The sequence below is a fragment of the Trichoderma reesei genome (genome assembly GCF_000167675.1).
Source record: "Trichoderma reesei QM6a unplaced genomic scaffold TRIREscaffold_2, whole genome shotgun sequence".
Lineage (NCBI taxonomy): Eukaryota > Fungi > Ascomycota > Sordariomycetes > Hypocreales > Hypocreaceae > Trichoderma > Trichoderma reesei.
The window spans coordinates 99,435-117,541 of NW_006711149.1; the positions used below are offsets into that span (position 1 = coordinate 99,435).

Sequence of the window (18,107 nt, forward strand, 5' to 3'; positions counted from 1 at the left end):
AGTGCTAAAAGGCCTTTACTTTTTTTTAAAATAACCTACTTTATTACTTAAAGCTCTAGTTAATACACCTAGACTTAAAATGCTAGCTATTTATAAAAATTAATGCCTTATTAAAATATAGTTTTAAAGTAATGCTATTTTATTATAATAGCTATTTTAACCCTGCTATGCCTATATAGTCCCTTAATAAAATAAAGATTAAATATATAGGTTTTTAAAGTAAGCTACTTAGTAATATAAAATATTAATACTATATATTAAAAGTAAAGGTAGTATACTTAGTATAGCTTATTATAAGGAATGCTAATCTTTTTTATAATATGCAGTAACTAGTATATATTCTAACTAACTACTTATTTACTAAAGGTATTATATATTAATAAACTATAGTAATAGCAGATATTATTAAGATAAACCCTAGGTTAGTTAATATTAGTAACTATCTCTTATAATTTAACCTAACTATTCTTTATATTCTAGGCAAGCTTAATATCCTGCTTAATATACTTTTATACCTGCCTTATAATAATAATAATATTTAAGCAGCTGCAGTAGCTAATAATAATATCCTTAAATAAATTCTTATATTACTTAAGCTAAGATTAGTATTTTTATTTATAAAGGTAATTACTACTTTAAAAATCTATATATCTTTTTTTATAAATTACTAAATAAACTTTAAATATTACTATATCCTTAAGCAGCTTAATACTTTTATATTAATTACTAATATAAAGGGAATTATTATAAAATAAGGACTAGTATTTAAATAGTAATTAAATAGTATATTAATATATATAGCTTTAAATAGGGAATAATATTTATATATTCCTAGACCTATTATTAAAACAGTTCTTTAAATAGCATATAATAACTAGCACTTTAGCATTTAGTATATAAGATATAAACTTATTAAATTCTTATTTCCTTATATAATATAATAAATTAAAACTTATATAGTATATTATAGCTATATACTATTTAGGCAGTCCTAACTAGCATTTATTAAAGATCTTTTACTTATTTAATAAGTATAATATCCTTACTATACTTAATATATAGACTTTATTTTAGTATTACTACTAGCCTTTACTTAAAACTGTTTATTTAAGCTGCCTAGCATTAATATCTTTAACTGCATTTTAATATTAATATGCAAACTATTTAAAAAATGCAGCTTAATTCCTAGTATATTAACCTACTTTATAAAATAATAAGTAGCTGCAGTTTTTTAATTTTAGCTTATTACTAACTAAGGCCTTCCCTTTATAATTATCTTTAATAAAGGGGGTTAATAATTATTTAACTTTTAGTAAGCTTTATTTTACCTCCTTTATATAAGGCTTATTATAACTATAGTATAGCATTCTGCTAATAATAACTAAGCAGAATTTATAAATGCTATTATTAAGGTAGTATTATATTACTTTTTTAGTATTAATATTAATAGCTACTAGCTATTAGGCTTAACAGTAATCTAGTTATCCCTTAATAATGCCTTTATTAATACTATTAACTATTCCTTAAATAAACTTATTATAAGCTTCTGCCTTTAAATACTGCTAATAATCTTAAAAGAATAGCTTATGCTATTTAGCCTAGCTAATGCACTGCTTAAAGCGCTATATACACTGCAGTAGTATAAGGCATAGCTTATAATAGATTTTACTAATGCCTAGTATAAGTGTTATTTTAATATGCAGTATTATTAAATTATATTTAATATTAGTAATAAGGTTTATTTATATTTATATTATAAATATTCTCTCCTAAAGTAAATAAAGAAATTTAAATAATAAAAAATAGGCCCTTTTATTATTAAATAATATATTAACCTGCTTACTTATAAAATTAAGTTACTACCTTATTAAAGAATATACCTAGTAGTATTTATATTATAATTAAAAAAGGCACTTAATAAGGCAGACCCCTTTAACTAGCTATAATATAATATTATAGTAGCTATACAGGTTAATAGTAATAATAAAAAGTAGTAGTTATTTAAAATAAAATAGCTTTTTACTTACTAAATAAGTAATAAATGCTATTAATATCTAGTACACTAGCTTAAATAAAGACTAGAATATAATTAATAATATAATAAAGACCTTTTAATTATTAATACTAATAAGTTAGTCTAGGGATTTAAAGGCTAAGATTTAGTATTATAATATAGCATTTAATAACCTTGCCTTTATAAAGAATAGCTAAGATATAATGCTAACTAACCTACTTCTTTATATAACTAAACCTACTATATACTTACTTTTTATTTATTTTAAAGTTATATTTACTTTATGCTTATATTATATTTACTTTAGCTAAGTCTTTAATATATATTTTCTAAACCTGCTTATACTTAAAATTATTTTTAATTATCCTTTATAACCTTTTTTCTTTTTATATAATTTATACTAGCCTACTTATAATACTATAATACTATACTAATAGTAGCCTTATAATAAGGCCTATAAAGCGCTTTAAAATTAATAATATTTTTAAAATATGCATTAATAATAAAATAGCTAATACTATCTACTATATAAAAGCATATTACTATTAAGCTACCTGCCTTACTTTTATATAATAAGACTGCTTTATTAATATTATTAAGGCATACTGCTTTATATAATTTAAGTTAAATATTAAAAGCCCCTGCAGCTATATACTATATAAAGCCGCTAAGGAGGCTAGCGTTATATAGTAAACTAACTAGGTAGTACTTAATGCTATTTATAATAAGCTCTTAAAAAGGTTATTAATATAGCAGCTAACTCCTTTTTATTACTTAAAATCTATAACTATATTACTAAGTATTATATATAGCACTTTAAGATAGTTACCTTATCTGCATTTATATTTACCTTAAAGTTAATTATTAATGCTAAATTTATTAAAGGCAAGAATGCTACTATTACACCCTTAATTAAGGCTAAATACACTACTAACTTTAATAATTCTTTATTTAAATATACTAATAACCTTATAAGTAATATATTTAATAATATAAAGAATATAAAAATTAGCTAGGTTATTATATTTAAGAAATAGCATTTTAGCTAGAATTATATAACTATTAATAGTAACTCCTTTAGCCTTATAAAAAAGAAGTTAAATATAATAATAGCCAGCCCCTTTTATATTAATAATATACCCCCCTTTTTTTAAATAGTAAAGACTGTGTTATAAAAAGATATTAAAATATTATAAAATAATATAAAACACTTATAATATATAGTAGCTAAGCACTTTTAATATACTAGTAATAAGCTAATTACTATAGCAGATATATTAAATACTGCTGCTACTTATATAAATAATAAGGACACTAATTAATAATAAGGACACTGTCTTTTTAAAGGAGGGTAATTATTATATTATAATAAGAGGAATACTAGAGTTTATATTAATTAGCTATATTAGTTAGTAATAGCATTATATATAAATGCTGTTTATATATATAAATAGTAATTCTTACCTTTTTTTCTTTACTACTTTATGCTATTTATTTTTTATAATTACTTTTATAAAGAGTATTGCTATTTAGGCTGTATAAAATTGCTATTTAGGCTGTAACTAACCTCTTTAAGCTTAGTAGGGGTCTGTGCGTTACTTCCTTTTTAAATACCCCTTATCTTTAAAAATCTATATAAAATTCTAAAAAAATACTATAAGAAAAATAAAACTAGTTTTAGATTATTTATATAGTTAAGTTTTATATTTTATATTTAAAAATAGAGTTTCTTAATATATAATAGCTTAAAAAGCTAATTTAAGTTAAATTTAGATTTCTTCTATAAGTATTACTTATATAAGTATGCACTTAAAAAATAATAGTATTTATATTATAAGCTATATATAAGTATAAAAAGTTACCTAATTTTATATAATATATAGCCTTAAAACTAGTTTTAAAATATAGTAATATTCTCTTACCCTTTTCTAGTTAAATAAAAGCTATAAAAATTATAAAAAATTATTTTCTATAAATATAGCTATTAAATAAGCTAAAACTATTATTTAAAATTTTTATTTATTTTATTTTAGTAGTATTATTTAGGGTTTAAAAGGTAGTGTTTTAAGTGAAATTTAACAGGTACTTACACTATAGCCCGAATAGCAATTTTATACAGCCTAAATAGTAATACTCTTTATAAATTATTATTTTAAAGTATATACTTCTTAATAGTTTAAATTAAATTTAATTTATAATAATTATAAAATTTAAATGCTAAAAAAGAAAAATAATAAATTATACTTAAGTAATTATTTTTTTTTTTTAATATTTATAGCAGTAGTTTAGTAGTATTTATAATTATTATATATAATTAATATACTTTATAAGCAGCTGGTGCTTATTAAGTACTTAAATATATCTCTTCCTCTTTTAAGCTGCTTATAAGCAGCCTAATTTTATTATAGCTTATCTTTAAGCAGCCTATTCTTATCCTTAGGCTAATTAAGCAGCTTATATAGGTTGCGCCTGCTTATTAGGCGGCCTATAGGACCTATAGGCTAGGTAATTGCAGCTTTACTGTGGGGGAGCCATGATTAAGCTTCTACTGTATATAGCTTATCTGCAACCCTGCTGTTAACCTGGGACCACGAGCGATGGGGGCTGAGGATTCTCGGGCTGTCTCTCTAGGGGTATCTCCGGCGCCATCCGGTGTCATTCCACGAAGCGGAGCTATATAGCAGACTCTATGAGGGGACAAGATTGGCCGAAAGAGAGAGTATACGGGTTGGGCTAAACGAAGGATGCCTATTATAACCTGTTGGACAGATGAGGAAGCCTTCGTTAGAGGTCTCGACGGATTCCTGATTTCTCATCCGCCTGCTCAAGTGATCCATGCATATCGGACATGCGCATGGAAGCCAGCGGATGATGACACCCGGGTTTAGGTGCCATTTGAAGTCTAGCAGATCTTATCAGCCGTCGCTCGCCCTGCCCGTCAGGGCAAGGTAGCATCGCATCTCAGTTGACAGGCGGTGACATACATTTCCTTTGATCCCGCCGCCTCGATTCTTTTCCCGTTAGCACATGACTGTATAACGCGAGCACAACAAGAAAGATTCGGATGAAGTAAAAAAAAAAGGCGTGAACATGAAGATTGGCTCGCCGCAGCTGCGGCCGCAGCCACAGGCTTCTTATGGGGATTACATGTACTCGTACTCGCTCCCCGTTTATTCCTCAACCCAGACCGCTCCTGATCCTTTGGAGTTTCCGGATGATGGCGGCCAGGGCGAGGCAGCAGAGGACATCAACTCCCATTTCACAGCGCTCTCCTTCCATAGACCTTCGGATCAGCATATCGATCTCAGATACGGCATCTGGGAGGACACATGTCTCGCTCACCTCAAGCTCCTGCACGCCATCCAGTCCATGAAGGAGGAGATTGGCTACACTGACGGACTGTGGAATCTCTGGGACAGCCGCGGTAAATGGGCATTGGATGATCTTCGTGTGGATGCCGATTGGTCTACCATTCGGATGCTCGAAAGGGCGGACTCGGCGACTGTGACGAAGGCTGGGCATAGCAGATTGCGCGAGAAGAGATGGGCGCTGTTTGTCGCACGTGCTGTTGATCGATACGAGACGTGGTGGCATACGCTTGCGGAGACGGAGATGCTGACGGAGCAGGATATGGCGACGCCTGATCACCCCAAGTATAAGAAGTTTCCCAGTGGTCATAAGCTGAGATGGAAAGAAAAGATGATGCCGCCTTTAGGTGAGATCCAAAACAGAGCTTGACAGTCAGTTGCTGATGTATGTTGACTGCAGACGTCCTCATGATCCTACACACACATATGCTCAACCCGCGAGCTTTCCTTGAAGACACCATGCGCCACGGACTGGGCTCTTTTTGGCCGGCTGGCATGCCGTGGGAGTTGATACACAAGGCTATTGACGCCGACTTCAACTACAATGTGTCTGATCAAGCCAAGATCCAGTGGGTTGCCAAGACGGGGCACCGCTGGCGGAATCAGGACGACGACATAACCAAAATACTCAAGTGTCCCTTTTGCCCAAGCAAGAATGAGGTTCCATGGACGACATGCGGGATGAAGAAGAATGTGACAGACATTGAGTAGGTTCAGATCAGAGTACCTCTCGCATTTCTTCCAACTTACAACCCCAGATTCACAGGCCTCATCGGCAATGGATACGGTGATGGAAACTTCAACCACAGGTGTCCTGCGTGCGGAAACGAAAACTACAAAGAGCTCCTATCAGTGTCGAAGTTCGTCTCCGACACATCTCTTCTGCTAGCTCGATCCGTGCCGATGCCGGGGACAATACTTGACCCCGGGTCTGGTCGTCCTGAACTTGTGCCCGAAGGCAGCGCAGGCGAAAGATATTTCAGGACGTTTCCCAATCGCATGATCAAATTGGAGCTGCGGAGCTCAGTGCTTGAGTTAATCAAACCGCCTCTGGAGCCATCAGAACAGTCTGAAAAGTCGAAGTCAAAGGATAAGAAGAAAAAGAAGAAGAAGAACAAAGAGGAGGATCAGGAGGAAGAAAAAGCCCCGCATCGCCTCAACATGAATGCAGTCAGGGACATGATACGGAACACTATAACCAGCGTTAGAAAGATCCGCAGCATCGATTCAGACAAAGGCCTTTTTGGGCGCCACCAGATACACACCTGGGCCGGCATAACCATTCGCAAGATGATGAGCCGGTACTGGCAGAATTTTTCCCCCTTTGCGCTCGACCTCTGCGCAGCGGTGATGCGACAGGGCGTCTTTATCGAAAAGATGGTCAACATCGATTGGCTGCATAGTCCGACAGCGAGGGACACTATGACACGGCTTATTGTCAAATACGACCGGTTCGTCCAGATCATGCAGAAGCATCCGGGCAAGGTGGTGGTGCCAACGCTTGATGTCGATTTGGCGTGGCATACGCACCAGCTTACTCCTTCGCACTATTACTATTACACGGTGTCGAAAACGGGTCGGTTTGCTGATCACGACGATAAAATTGACGAGGATAAGCTTAGTCGCTGCTTTGAGTGGACGACCAAGGCATATCAGGACATGTTTGGGGCTGTGTACAGCGAGTGCACATGCTGGTATTGCGAGAGTGAGTCGTATATCCCTCGGGCACAGTAACGAAGATAAGACGTGCTCAGTTAACGGGTCATCATAACAGCCATTCGCTCCTCGCAAATATCGGGCATAGGCAGACTCCTCGGTCTTTCGTCAAACGACAAGCTATCAGAAGCCTTTCACAAGTCTAAGGCGACCGAGGTGTGTCTGCCAGACAAGTCTGCTCACATCTCCTTCCACAACGCCGTCAAGACGATCGAAACAGCAGATCGGAAGAAAGTCACTGCAAGAGCGCGAGCCCGACAGCGCCAGTGGTTTGAACAAGAGTATCAGAAAGCGGCCAAGAGGTCGGAGCGAAAGGGTCGCCCGATGCCAGCCAAGGAAGAGTACTTCAATAACTGGGGCGCTCAGTATACCAGTCAGTCGTTCTCCTCTACCTCTCTTCTTTCACAATTTCGTGGGAGGCTAAACGTTGTGGTCATCAGTGTATGGCCCGTACCCTTTCCCGCCATGGTTTGCTCCTGGGATGTACTATGGCTGGGATCCGTCGACTGTCCACAACGGCCCAGGCGCGTGGGCAAACTGCGCTGGAGGATCGTGCGGTAACGGAGGCATAGCTGCTGGTTCCTGCGGAGGTGCTGGAGGATGCAATAATGGCAACGGAGGGGTACGTAATGTCTTTGGATTGTTTTCGCTATGAAGTCCCAGGTTCACAGTTCTGACCAGTCCTTTAGACATGCGGATCGAGCGGTGCTGGATGTGGTGGAAATGGTGCAGGAGGAGGAGGGGGCGGAGGTGGAGGGGGATGTGGAGGGGGAGCTGGTTGCGGTAAGTGATCAACTTCTTGTATCTATCTTGAAGATGATGCTGACGATGGTGATTAGGCGGCGGTGGCTGTTGAGGAGCCTCTTAGAAAGTGTTAACATATAGCCGCGATTGTGTGTGTGTTGTCCTTTAATCTTTGGTCTTTTGTTTCCTCCGGGAAGTTAATCTCTCCAGCTAGGTATATGGGGCCATAACATCAAAATAATCATCATGGTACAATATGTCTATATGTTCATCATTCCGCCCGAAACAAGCTTGTCGTGAAGCGACAACACCAACCCCTGATTCCAAGCCTCAATGTAAGGTTTGCGCCGCGTAGACGCTGACGAGGTCCAAATTCTCCTCACTGAACGCTCCAAGATTCGCCAACAAAATATTAAGCGATGCGTTCAGCCACAGGCACAGCACGGTGCTAATAAATACGAGGCCTGGCAACTTTTCAAGGGAGGCTTAGACCCCTGCAGGCACCAATCCCACACCACGACCCCCGTCCCCCCATTTCATCGCGCTCGGTCCTTGGAAGCTGCAACAAAAAAGTTGCAGAAGGACGGACGACCGAGCTGAAGCAGCAACGCATCGGACTCCATCATGTGGCTGCCCAGGGCTGACGATGCCGGGCCTGTTGCTGCATTCGCCGGTGCGGCGCTGTTCTCTGCAACGCTGGCGCGATGGTTGTCCTCGCCAGAGTCGGAGATGTATTCGGAGATGGTCTCCTGGGCTGTTCTGCCGGCTGTTCTGCCGGCTGTCATCAGATATCTAGATAAGCCACAACCGAGCAAGTCGCTGAAGAGGCCTGTGGTCGCTGGCAAATCTAGGACAACGTCCTCGACGACAGCCATGCTGTGGGGTTATGCTGCCAACATTGCTGCATATACGTTCTTCAAGACGGAACCTGGCCTGATCCAATTTATTGTGAGATTCGTCCAAGAAAGGGGGGTCTGAAAACAGTGGACAAGTGCTAATTATACCAAAAGCCTGCATTGACCCCATTGCTACTCACAGTCAAAAGATATCGCAGGTCCAATACAGTCCTCAAGCCTCCCGAGCTGATTGCTCCCCTGGTGAACACATACTGGGGTCCCATCCTGGCCGGTTCATTCTGTGTCCTCACCTTTTCTGACTGGAGTATCCGAGATTTGCTCTTCTGCATTGTCCCGACGTGTTTACTTTTCATTGTATATACCGCTCTTTTACCAAGAGTCGAGACACTTGCGCATCTCCCGTCCATCAGCCTCGACAACATCATTCGTCCTCTTTCTATACGTGTCGTCATCCTCCTGCTATGCATATGGGGGATTGACACGGTGTTTTATGGGTTGACCACGACTGTCTTGACCAGTACAGTTCTTATCGGCCTTTTAAAGGCGTTGTCTTGGTACTTTATCATCCAGGTGGTAAGTCTTCCCTCGACCATTCAATCCGACTTGGAGTTTTCAGATCACTGATTCGTTAATGCCCAGGCTCGAGATGCCTCTTGGACTGTCGCGCCCCTGATCATCACCTTTAGCATTTCATTTACGCACAATCCAATCAATGATTCGTCCGATTTCCAGGCCGTGACCTACGCCTTGGTGTCCCTCATCACCCTCGCTCAATTAATTGCTCTACTGCCGAGACAAGCCACGTTCAGGCTCGCCCTATGGGCGTTCGGTCTTGCATCATTGATACCCCTTCTGCTAAACGTCTGGTTGATCTGGGATGCGCAACAGTCACCAAAGGCTTTTGGCCCTCAGAAAGAGCACCCCGTGGAGAGCCTTGTGCGGAGCGGCAAGGCAAACTTCAAGAGTCTGCTCCAAAGACAGTCTGGGTCATACGCAGAGGCTGTCGAGGAGTACCGGCGTCGATATGATGCCGCGCCGCCTCCGGGGTTCGAAGGGTGGTATGACTTTGCGCTTCGCCATAAGTCGCCCATCATCGACGATTTCGACGCCATACATCATGCTGTCTCGCCTTTCTGGCAGCTCAGTGGGAAACGAGTCAGTGAGACGTTGAACCAGATTCAGTTTGCTCAAAACAGCGAGATGTGGTTCTGCAGCGTTGATGGTGCATCTGCCACGACTGAATGCACTCATGCATATCGAACTTTCGACAGACATCTCAAGTTCTTGTTTGATAAGCTCTTCCAGGGCTTGGGTGGCGCGTTGCCGGACGTCAAGTTCCTCGTCAATCATTTTGACGAGCCGCGGATATTGCTTCCGACCTGGGGAGCAGAAGAGGCTCGGAAGCATCCGCAGTTCAACATCACCAACCTGTCACGGCGACCGATCTGGGACGAGATTATAAAATTCTGTGCCTCTAGAGGAGAAGGCAGCACGGCAAAGGCCAAACAATCTTCGATGCAGACGTTTGATCTACCGTTTGTCACGGATCAGCCTTCTGCAATGGATTTGTGCGAGCATCCAGAGTATCGCAACATGCACGGCCTTTTCATGAGCCCCGTGTCCTTTTCCTTGGTGGAGGGGCTTGTCCCAGCTCTTTCGACCGGCTCACCGTCAACAATGGGAGACATCTTGTTGCCAAGCCCTGCATACGTTGAAGGAGAGTTTATATACGACGATTCAAAGGAGATGGGCTGGGACCAGAAGCGCAATAACCTCTACTGGGCCGGATCCACGACCGGCGGTTTCGCTACGGATGCAAATTGGTCCTCATACCAGCGTCAAAGGTTCGTGAAGCTGGCGCAGAATCTTGAGCATCGGCAGTATGACTATCTGCGGGAGATTGGAGGCGTCATCCAGCGCGTCGCATCATCGTTCCTGAATGGCCGACTATTTGACGTGGCATTTACCAGAATCTTCCAGTGCGAAAGGAGGTATTGCAGAGACCAGAGGAGATTCTTTAAACCTGCGGGCTGGGCAGACAAAGACAAGGCGCTCCAGTCACGCCTCGTCTTTGACATTGATGGGAACGGGATTAGCGGTCGATACTACAAGCTGCTGGCATCAAAGTCGGCCCCCATGAAGCAGACGCTGCTCAGAGAGTGGCATGATGATCGCCTTGTGCCCTGGTATCACTATATTCCTGTTAGTCAGAGCCTGGACGAGCTTCCAGAGCTGGTGTCTTACCTCACGTCTACTGAAGCTGGTCAGAGACGGGCGCGAGAGATTGCAGGGCAGGGACGGGATTGGTTCTTCAAGGCGCTGAGGGAGGAGGACATGGCGGTTTACATGTATCGCCTGTTGTTGGAGTTGGCGAGACTGCAAGATCCGAGCAGGGAGGCGGGCTCTCCGTGATATTGATGACATTTCATTGGTTCTGTCAATTCTAGATTTCTGCAATAGATCGGATGATTTCCGTTGCAAGTTATGGTGGCTCACTAAAAGTGCCTTATATGCATGTGGTTAGAACATGAGGCCATGCCTCGTCAATGCTACCTAATCTGACTCACTCATACGGCTTCATGTTATTGAGACGGATGATAGACTGGGTGCCATCTTGCGGACCAAGACTCTACGTGTAATAGCCAGATACATCACACAGTCATTCAAAATGGCCTCGTCAGCGAATCCCAGCGCGCTGCATCCCTTTCAAGCAGCCGCCATCGCCAACATCAAGGCCCAAGCCCTCCAGCTCAGACCGGACGCTCTCGCCAACATCTCCCACATCTTGCGCATGTCCAACATCCCGATAACGAAGCTCGACGATATCCGAAAAACAATTGTTCAACATGCCCGGGTTGCACTGCATTTCCATCCCGATCGCCCGTCTCGCAGCGGCCGCACCGTCGTTGAATCTCTTCTCGAAGATGGAACTTACCGGAACCAATTTGAAACGGGCATCTCAAACGGCCTCGTTGCGACGCAGTTGGGCGGTGCTCGCGATGAATGGGAACGAAGCCTCTTTAGCGGTGCATATCACGGCTTCACTCGCGACCCAAACACAGTGGATGCCTTTGATCTGTCACTGAGGCCCAAATACGGTGCCTTGGATCTGATGCGTAATTCCGACGGTCCTGCACCGCGATTTGGGTCGTGCTACTTTCTACTTCGACCCGAGGTGTCTTCTCGGTCTACATTCACGTTTGGGGGCTCACAGGCTGCGCCCAAGGACAGAGGCACGATTGATGAGTTTGATGCAATTTTGGCTGCTCTGCTGGAGGAATGCTTCACGTGGGACGCGGCGCTGGGGGTGCAGAACGTGAGACCCAAGCAGATGGTGGACTATATCAACGCTCTGAGAGAGTCACCACTCGTTGGAGAGCACTACAAGAGAATACCGAGCCGCAACCTGGATCACTTGATCGAGGCGCAGATCCATGGCGACGTCCTTCTCTCGCGCGATGTCGAAGCTCTAGTTGTTGATCCATCGTTCTTCAGCCGCGGCGACACCGGTCCTCTTCTTAGAGCTTTGGGCGAAACGTATGGATTCCCGGTATTTGTGCATCACGGGTTCCAGTTGTCGATCGACGACGTTCCGGATGACTTTCGGGGCCCTACGATGCCTTCTTTGGCGGCGAGGATTGCGTTTGAGGGGGGTGTGGATGTGCAAGTCGTCGGAGAGGCTGTGAGGGATGCGGTCTCTGGTGGGCAGCTACTGAGAGACAGAGGGACTTTGGCCGAGGTCTTGCAAGAGCTGAAGCTCTTGTGGCATGTCTTGGTTCGATATGGGTGAGGAGTTCGGATTGCTGAGCCGGACTTGGATTTCGAGGTACACAGTAAGAAAGGCTCAAGTGACGGGACCGGAGTTCGGGTATCTTGTCCGTAATTCGTATATGTCCCTGTCATCAGGCAGATAAAGTGAGCAACAAACATCTGAAAAATAAGCACCAGAGATTTCGCTCGATCCTCATCATCCTCCATCACAACTAATCACGGCTACCATGATCCAAGTGCTTACTCATACCCTTCTTCGCAAGCCCCCCTTAACGCCTCATCTCATGGCTGATAACCTGAAAGCCAATTACACATTCCATCAGTCTCGGGCTCCTCACCATGAAACAATCCATAGCAGAACATCCAAGGGGCAGCAGTAGTACTGTATCAATCTGTCCGCCGAATGACTCTTGCCGCGCGGGCGCTTACTCAAGCCTGAACCCCCTCCTAGAAGCATTCCAGTTTAGCCTCGGACTCGTCGGGGTGGGTCAGAGGATTCTTTGTTGGAGCTCCCCCTAGTTCGGGGGTTTTCTGGTAGAAACGGCCAGGGGATTCGTCGTTTATAGTGGTGTTTGGTAAGCAGTCCTTGAAGATTCGGAAGTCGGACAATGGCGATGGATCCTTAGCACAAGTCTACGACGTAACTCGCGTGCGGGAGCTGTCGAGGAGGAGCGGAGTCTGGGCGGAGTTTGGGACTCTTATCTCAGAGGTTTGGACTTTTTGTTTCCTCAGTTTCTGTAATTCAACATCCTTATTCTTCTCCTACCAAGAGTGCTGTAGTTAGCTGTTCTGCTCCATCGTCAAGCCGTGGCTTCGGGTTGGCGACAGCCCGTTCCTGGATCGCCGCCGACAATGGCTTCCTCTCCTGAATCTCTATCCCGGGGCGAAAATGGCTACCGCTATGATACCATCGCCGCTGCGAATCCCTCTCAAACCGAACCGCCCTCGCCGTCACCGTCGCCTCCTCCCCTAGCAAAGCCGACGGTCCGACTCCTAGCCCCCGATCTTCAGCGCGGCCTGCTGATGGCCCTCATGGCCATGGATCACGTCGCTCTCGGTCTGAATACATGGCAGCATGGAACGAACATCGATGGCGAGATGGATGGTCTAATTGTTCGCCGTTGGAACTTTACCACCGCTTACATCGTTCGCACATTGACGCATTTCTGTGCTCCCGGCTTCACATTCTTGCTCGGCATGGGCGTCGTCCTGCTCTCTCAGTCTCGCACACGGCTCGGATGGTCGGCGGGCAGATTGATGCAGTACTACGCCATTAGAGGCCTCGTTCTGACGGCTGTGACGACGGTGATTGGATGGTTAGCGTCAGGGGGGCGGATGTGGTTCATGAATGTCGTGCTGTTCTCGCTGGCAGTCGACTATGTCCTAGCGGGAATGATGTGGTTGCTCATGGATCGGACGGAGAAACGGCTTGCCGAGGTCTTGGAGAGAGTGCTTCTGATGCTGGATAAACGTTCGGGGGCTGTATATGTTGCTGGGGCTGCGGGTGATGAGGATGAAGAAGGGGGTGTTAGCCAGCCGTTGCTGCTCGGACGAAGGCATGCTGCCAGAGAAAGCGAGAGGGCTGCTACAGCTGCATCGTTGTCGTGGCATATTCACAATGCGGCGCTTGTCATCCTCAGCGTCATCACCATCTGGTGGAACATCTGGCTCTCCGAAGACCGCGGCCATTGCAGCCTTGAAACGGAGGGAGACGGTTCGGCTTCGGCCCAGTTTGTCCCGACTTCGAAGCATCCCTTACTCGCCATCTGGTTCTGGTATGTCCAGAGCGAACATGTCATGTCCGGCTTCCCCCCTATGGCGTGGCTGTCCTTTGCCATTCTCGGCCTCCTCTACGGCCGCATCCTCACTGCTCGAAAGTGGACGACGTCTGCCATTGCCATTGGCCATGCCTCTGCAGGCGCCATCTTTTCCATCCTCTTCGTCCTCACCAGGCTCTTGCGCGTGGGCAATCTCTCCGAGGACTGTCTCCATACTCCCGCGCAGGACGGTCAGGGTTCTAGCGAGAACCCCTATCTTGCCTCACCAGCGTCGTTCTTCTACATCATCAAGTACCCCCCTGATGTTGCCTTCTGGGCCTTTACCATGGCGGGCAACTTGTTCATGCTCGGAGGATTTACTGCGATCCCCGCACACATTGCGAAGCGCTGTGGGATGCTTTTGTCTTTTGGCACGTCGGCGCTCTTTTTCTATGTGGTTCACCTGAACATTGTCATGTCTCCTCTTGGAACACTCATCAAGGAGGCGTTTGGCAGCGAGGCTGGACATGAAGACCCGATGCACCCGGGGAGCACCAAGGGCATCACCAACTTGTTTGGTTATTTTGCGCTTTGGTTTTCTCTGCTACTCATCATGTGGCCGGCGTGTTACTATTACAGTCGTTTCAAGAGCACGAGACATGCAGACTCTTTGTGGAGGTTCTTTTAAAAGCGCGTAGCGATCATTGCAGGACAAAATGACATAGTTCAAGGGCATATATGGTAGATTCATGAACAATATCTAGGGAAAGTATATCCACCTGCGCCTTATGTATGCAATTCGTGCCATGAAGAAGAAGGGAATGCGCTCGAAGTATGTATATCGTCAGGTGTTCGTGATTCATTATTTACGGAGTCCGTATCGCTGGAGCCAGCTGCCCTCCTTCTTCGCCCCCTTCTCTCGCACGTTTGTGTCTTTCGGTAGGTTCTGCCTATTCTGCTGTTCTCGCTGTTCTCGCTGTTGCAGCTGCTGCTGTCTCTGTAATTGTAATTGCTGCTCCCGCAGTCTCTGCTGTTGTTGCTGCTCCCACTTCAGCTCCGCTCTGCTGAGCGTCGCAGCCGCATCCCAAAAGTCTCTCTTCTGAGCGACGTCTCTAGGCAACTCTCCTCGCCTGTTCCTCAAAGTAGGGTTTGCCCCCAGATCACGCAACGCGCGGATCACTTCTCTTCGTTCGGCATCTCCGTCCTCGGCAGATCGGGCGGCGTAGTGAAGCGGCGTTCTTCCGTCTGTCGTCTGGCAGTTGGGGTCGGCTTTGCCGCGCTCGATGAGCATCTCGACTGTGGCGGCTGATGCGTAGCGGGCAGCGAGGTGAAGGGGCATGCAGCCTCCGTCGGCGCGGGCATGGACGTCTGCGCCGTGGTCGAGCAAATACATGGCGACGGCCATGTGATCGCGTTCAACAGCAAGGTGAAGTGGTGTAAGACCGTGAGGATCGCACGAGTTGGGGGGCGCTTGACGCATGCAGTTGGCAACGGTTCGGACATCTCCCTCCCATGCAGCATCTAGCAAGATATCTTTCGGGCTTGGGAGCGTACTGGACTCATCAGGTCCTGCTGTAGGAGCGCTGGTAGAGGCATGGGACGGAGGCTGTTGCTGCTCGACAGAAGGCTCCGAATGGGGGGGTGTCGGCGGGCTTGTGGCGGCTTTTGGAGGGTTAACGGGTGGTTCAAAGTGTTCTCTAGTTCTGGGAGATAGTTCAGGTGATGGAGGAGATCGGTTCGGTATTGAAGTTGATGGCTGCTGCATTGGGGCGTGTACTGGCGGTTGTGGCGCCGAGTTCACATGTATCCTCGACTTTTGTTGAGGGGGAGATGGTGCATTTGGTGTGGCTGTGCCCGTTGATGAAGGCGAGGGTCTTTTCAAAGCTCGACTGTTACCTATGTTAGCAGAGTTACATACAGATTGCAGGGGAGATTATAGATGGACTCACGCGTAGATATTCGACATAAGGGTGCCCAGCTGCAATAACTGCTGCTGCAGCTCGGCATCAGCGGCCTTGATCTGCTCCTCGCCCTCGTGCTTGTAGTTGTACGAGTGCCAGAATTCCTCCAAGCGCCCAAGAGCTGTGCCATCCTGCTTGGCAGCTCCGGAGAAGCCCGCCAGCAGTTTCGTCATCTTCTTCAATGTCTCACTTGTGCTGTCAATGGCTTCCTCGATGTGAGACTTGAGCACCTGGCCGGTTTCGTCCTCAATCAGGTCCGGGCGCGCCTCGATGCACTCCTTCATCTGCTGGATCGTGTCCCGCGTGGTCGAGATTTTGGAAGTGAGGGCGCGGATCTCGTCGGGGGCGTCATTGACGTTGTTGAACCATTCGACCCATTCTTTGGCCTTGTCTGCGTGTTCAGAGAGTGCGCGGATGCCCGCATATGTGGCGAAGGAGGTCGGGAATTTGCTGAAGAAGCTGTCGGAGCCTTTGCGCTCGTGTCTTGTGCGACGCAAGGGCGGATTGGGCGGCTGGGCAGAGTTGTGCTGGGGGTTTGGATGGGAGTTTGCGTTGTAACCATCTACAGAGGCCGAGCGGTGTCTATCGGACGCTGCAGAAGGCCTGTGATAGGGAGAGCTGCCTCTCCTAGTGGGCTGCGGCCTATTGTTTGATGACGCTGAGGGCGGATATCGTCGGGCCTCTTGCCTGGCCTCCCTTGAAGAAGCGCTCCATTCAGACTTGTGCGCAGAAACTGGAAGCGCGCCAGCCGCGACGGGCGGTCCATGTTGTCCCGGTCGTTCGCGCCGCTCACGATCGTGACTGTCGCTTCGTTGCGATCGCGAGGGAACGGGAGACTGCGGCATGTCGTGGTGCCGCGGGACTTCCGAGGACGAATATCTACGCCGAGGCGGCGATCGGGACTGGCGACTGTGGTGACCACCTGCAGCGCCCGACGGTCTCTGGCGCGAGTGAGGAGATACAGATGACCGAGACGCAGACTCTCTTCGTCTGCTGGACGACGACACCACCGACTTGTCAAGATCGTCCCGGTGCGGCCTCGAGTCTTTCGTCAGTGGTGGCCGCTGAAGCTCCGAAGGCCGCCGCTCGTCGACGGAAATCGACGCCCGGCGACGCCTGGGTTCGCCGGATGGCTTCATCATGTCTTTCTGCGCATCGTCGCGGCGGTTTCGGGAGAAGAGGCTGGAGCCCATGGCCTTGACGGAACTCGATCTGAAGGGCAGCTTGCTGCGGGACATGGTCTCGGCGCTCGCATCTCACGGCGGTGTCGGGGATGGTTGATTCTGGAAGAGTCTCGGTGTCGTTTGTCGGCTGTTCTAGGTAGCGATGGGAGGTAAATAGCCAGCCAGAGAGACAGAGGTCATGGGGAAGGGGGGTAATGGAGGGGGGAGATGATGAGGATGAAGGCCTCCAAGCCCTCTTGACTCGATCAGCTCCAGCTCATGCTGGAGAGCCAGAGTGCAGCCTGCTGCCTTTTCAGAAGCGCACGAGGACGCAGTCGGCATGACGCTATGAGCACGAGGCCAGGCTTCAGAGGTGGGTGAGACGATGGTTCTAGTGTGGGAGCGGCCAACCAGCCACAGCGTGGCTTTGCAAAACTCGAGCTTGCATGGGGGCAATGCACGACAAGACTGGGCCTGGGATCTTCTGTCTTGTTCGAATTCTGATATGGTGACGAGCTGATGCAGACGAGTTCCTTGGTCCGGAGGAGGGGGCTTGTACGTGCGTCGCTTTCGATGAAAGGAGTCATTCTAAAGGCTTCCCTGCTGATGGCCCACGTACAAGCCCTGCCGCTTGGACATGATAGTATAGTCACAGCACCAACAGCAGACAAGACTCGAGTCGCTCTGCAGGCTTCTCCAACATCAAATACAGGTCAGGCAGGCCAAGGCCGGCTTTGCGAAGCATCGGTGTAACAT

General features: G+C 45.8%; 5 protein-coding genes across 5 annotated transcripts; 4 read left to right on the forward strand and 1 right to left on the reverse strand.

Annotated features, from left to right (window-relative positions):
- Positions 1-5,161: 5,161 nt before the first annotated feature.
- TRIREDRAFT_55193 (uncharacterized protein) lies at positions 5,162-7,889 on the forward strand (the record flags this gene model as incomplete). Its single annotated transcript, XM_006961997.1, has 7 exons — positions 5,162-5,729; positions 5,783-6,089; positions 6,141-6,458; positions 6,558-7,087; positions 7,157-7,471; positions 7,539-7,720; positions 7,788-7,889. The coding sequence occupies 7 exons, from the start codon at positions 5,162-5,164 to the stop codon at positions 7,887-7,889; spliced, it is 2,322 nt and encodes a 773-aa protein (XP_006962059.1).
- A 1,062-nt stretch (positions 7,890-8,951) lies between these two features.
- Positions 8,952-11,111, forward strand: TRIREDRAFT_55950 (uncharacterized protein; the record flags this gene model as incomplete). Its single annotated transcript, XM_006961998.1, has 2 exons — positions 8,952-9,276; positions 9,346-11,111. Coding segments are annotated over 2 exons (2,091 nt in total), but the record flags the coding sequence as incomplete, so codon positions are not given.
- Positions 11,112-11,367: 256 nt separating this feature from the next.
- On the forward strand, positions 11,368-12,489 carry TRIREDRAFT_103442 (uncharacterized protein; the record flags this gene model as incomplete). The annotated part of the gene is made up of 1 exon (XM_006961999.1): positions 11,368-12,489. The coding sequence occupies one exon, from the start codon at positions 11,368-11,370 to the stop codon at positions 12,487-12,489; it is 1,122 nt and encodes a 373-aa protein (XP_006962061.1).
- A 796-nt stretch (positions 12,490-13,285) lies between these two features.
- Positions 13,286-14,915, forward strand: TRIREDRAFT_21416 (uncharacterized protein; the record flags this gene model as incomplete). The annotated part of the gene is made up of 1 exon (XM_006961904.1): positions 13,286-14,915. Exon 1 carries the CDS (start codon positions 13,323-13,325, stop codon positions 14,913-14,915), a length of 1,593 nt encoding a protein of 530 aa, XP_006961966.1. The 5' UTR covers positions 13,286-13,322.
- A 76-nt stretch (positions 14,916-14,991) lies between these two features.
- TRIREDRAFT_120004 (uncharacterized protein) lies at positions 14,992-17,615 on the reverse strand. Its single transcript, XM_006962208.1, has 2 exons — positions 16,177-17,615; positions 14,992-16,116 (listed from the first exon to the last, which is right to left on the reverse strand). The coding sequence occupies exons 1-2, from the start codon at positions 17,424-17,426 to the stop codon at positions 15,090-15,092; spliced, it is 2,277 nt and encodes a 758-aa protein (XP_006962270.1). The 5' UTR covers positions 17,427-17,615; the 3' UTR covers positions 14,992-15,089.
- Positions 17,616-18,107: the final 492 nt, after the last annotated feature.

Excerpts from the sequence above, each read along its gene's own strand:
- TRIREDRAFT_120004 (XM_006962208.1), bottom strand. The coding sequence starts at position 17,426 with ATGTCCCGCAGCAAGCTGCCCTTCAGATCGAGTTCCGTCAAGGCCATG. Across the intron at positions 16,117-16,176 it reads CTTATGTCGAATATCTACGC|TCGAGCTTTGAAAAGACCCT; the intron begins GTGAGTCCATCT and ends CATAGGTAACAG.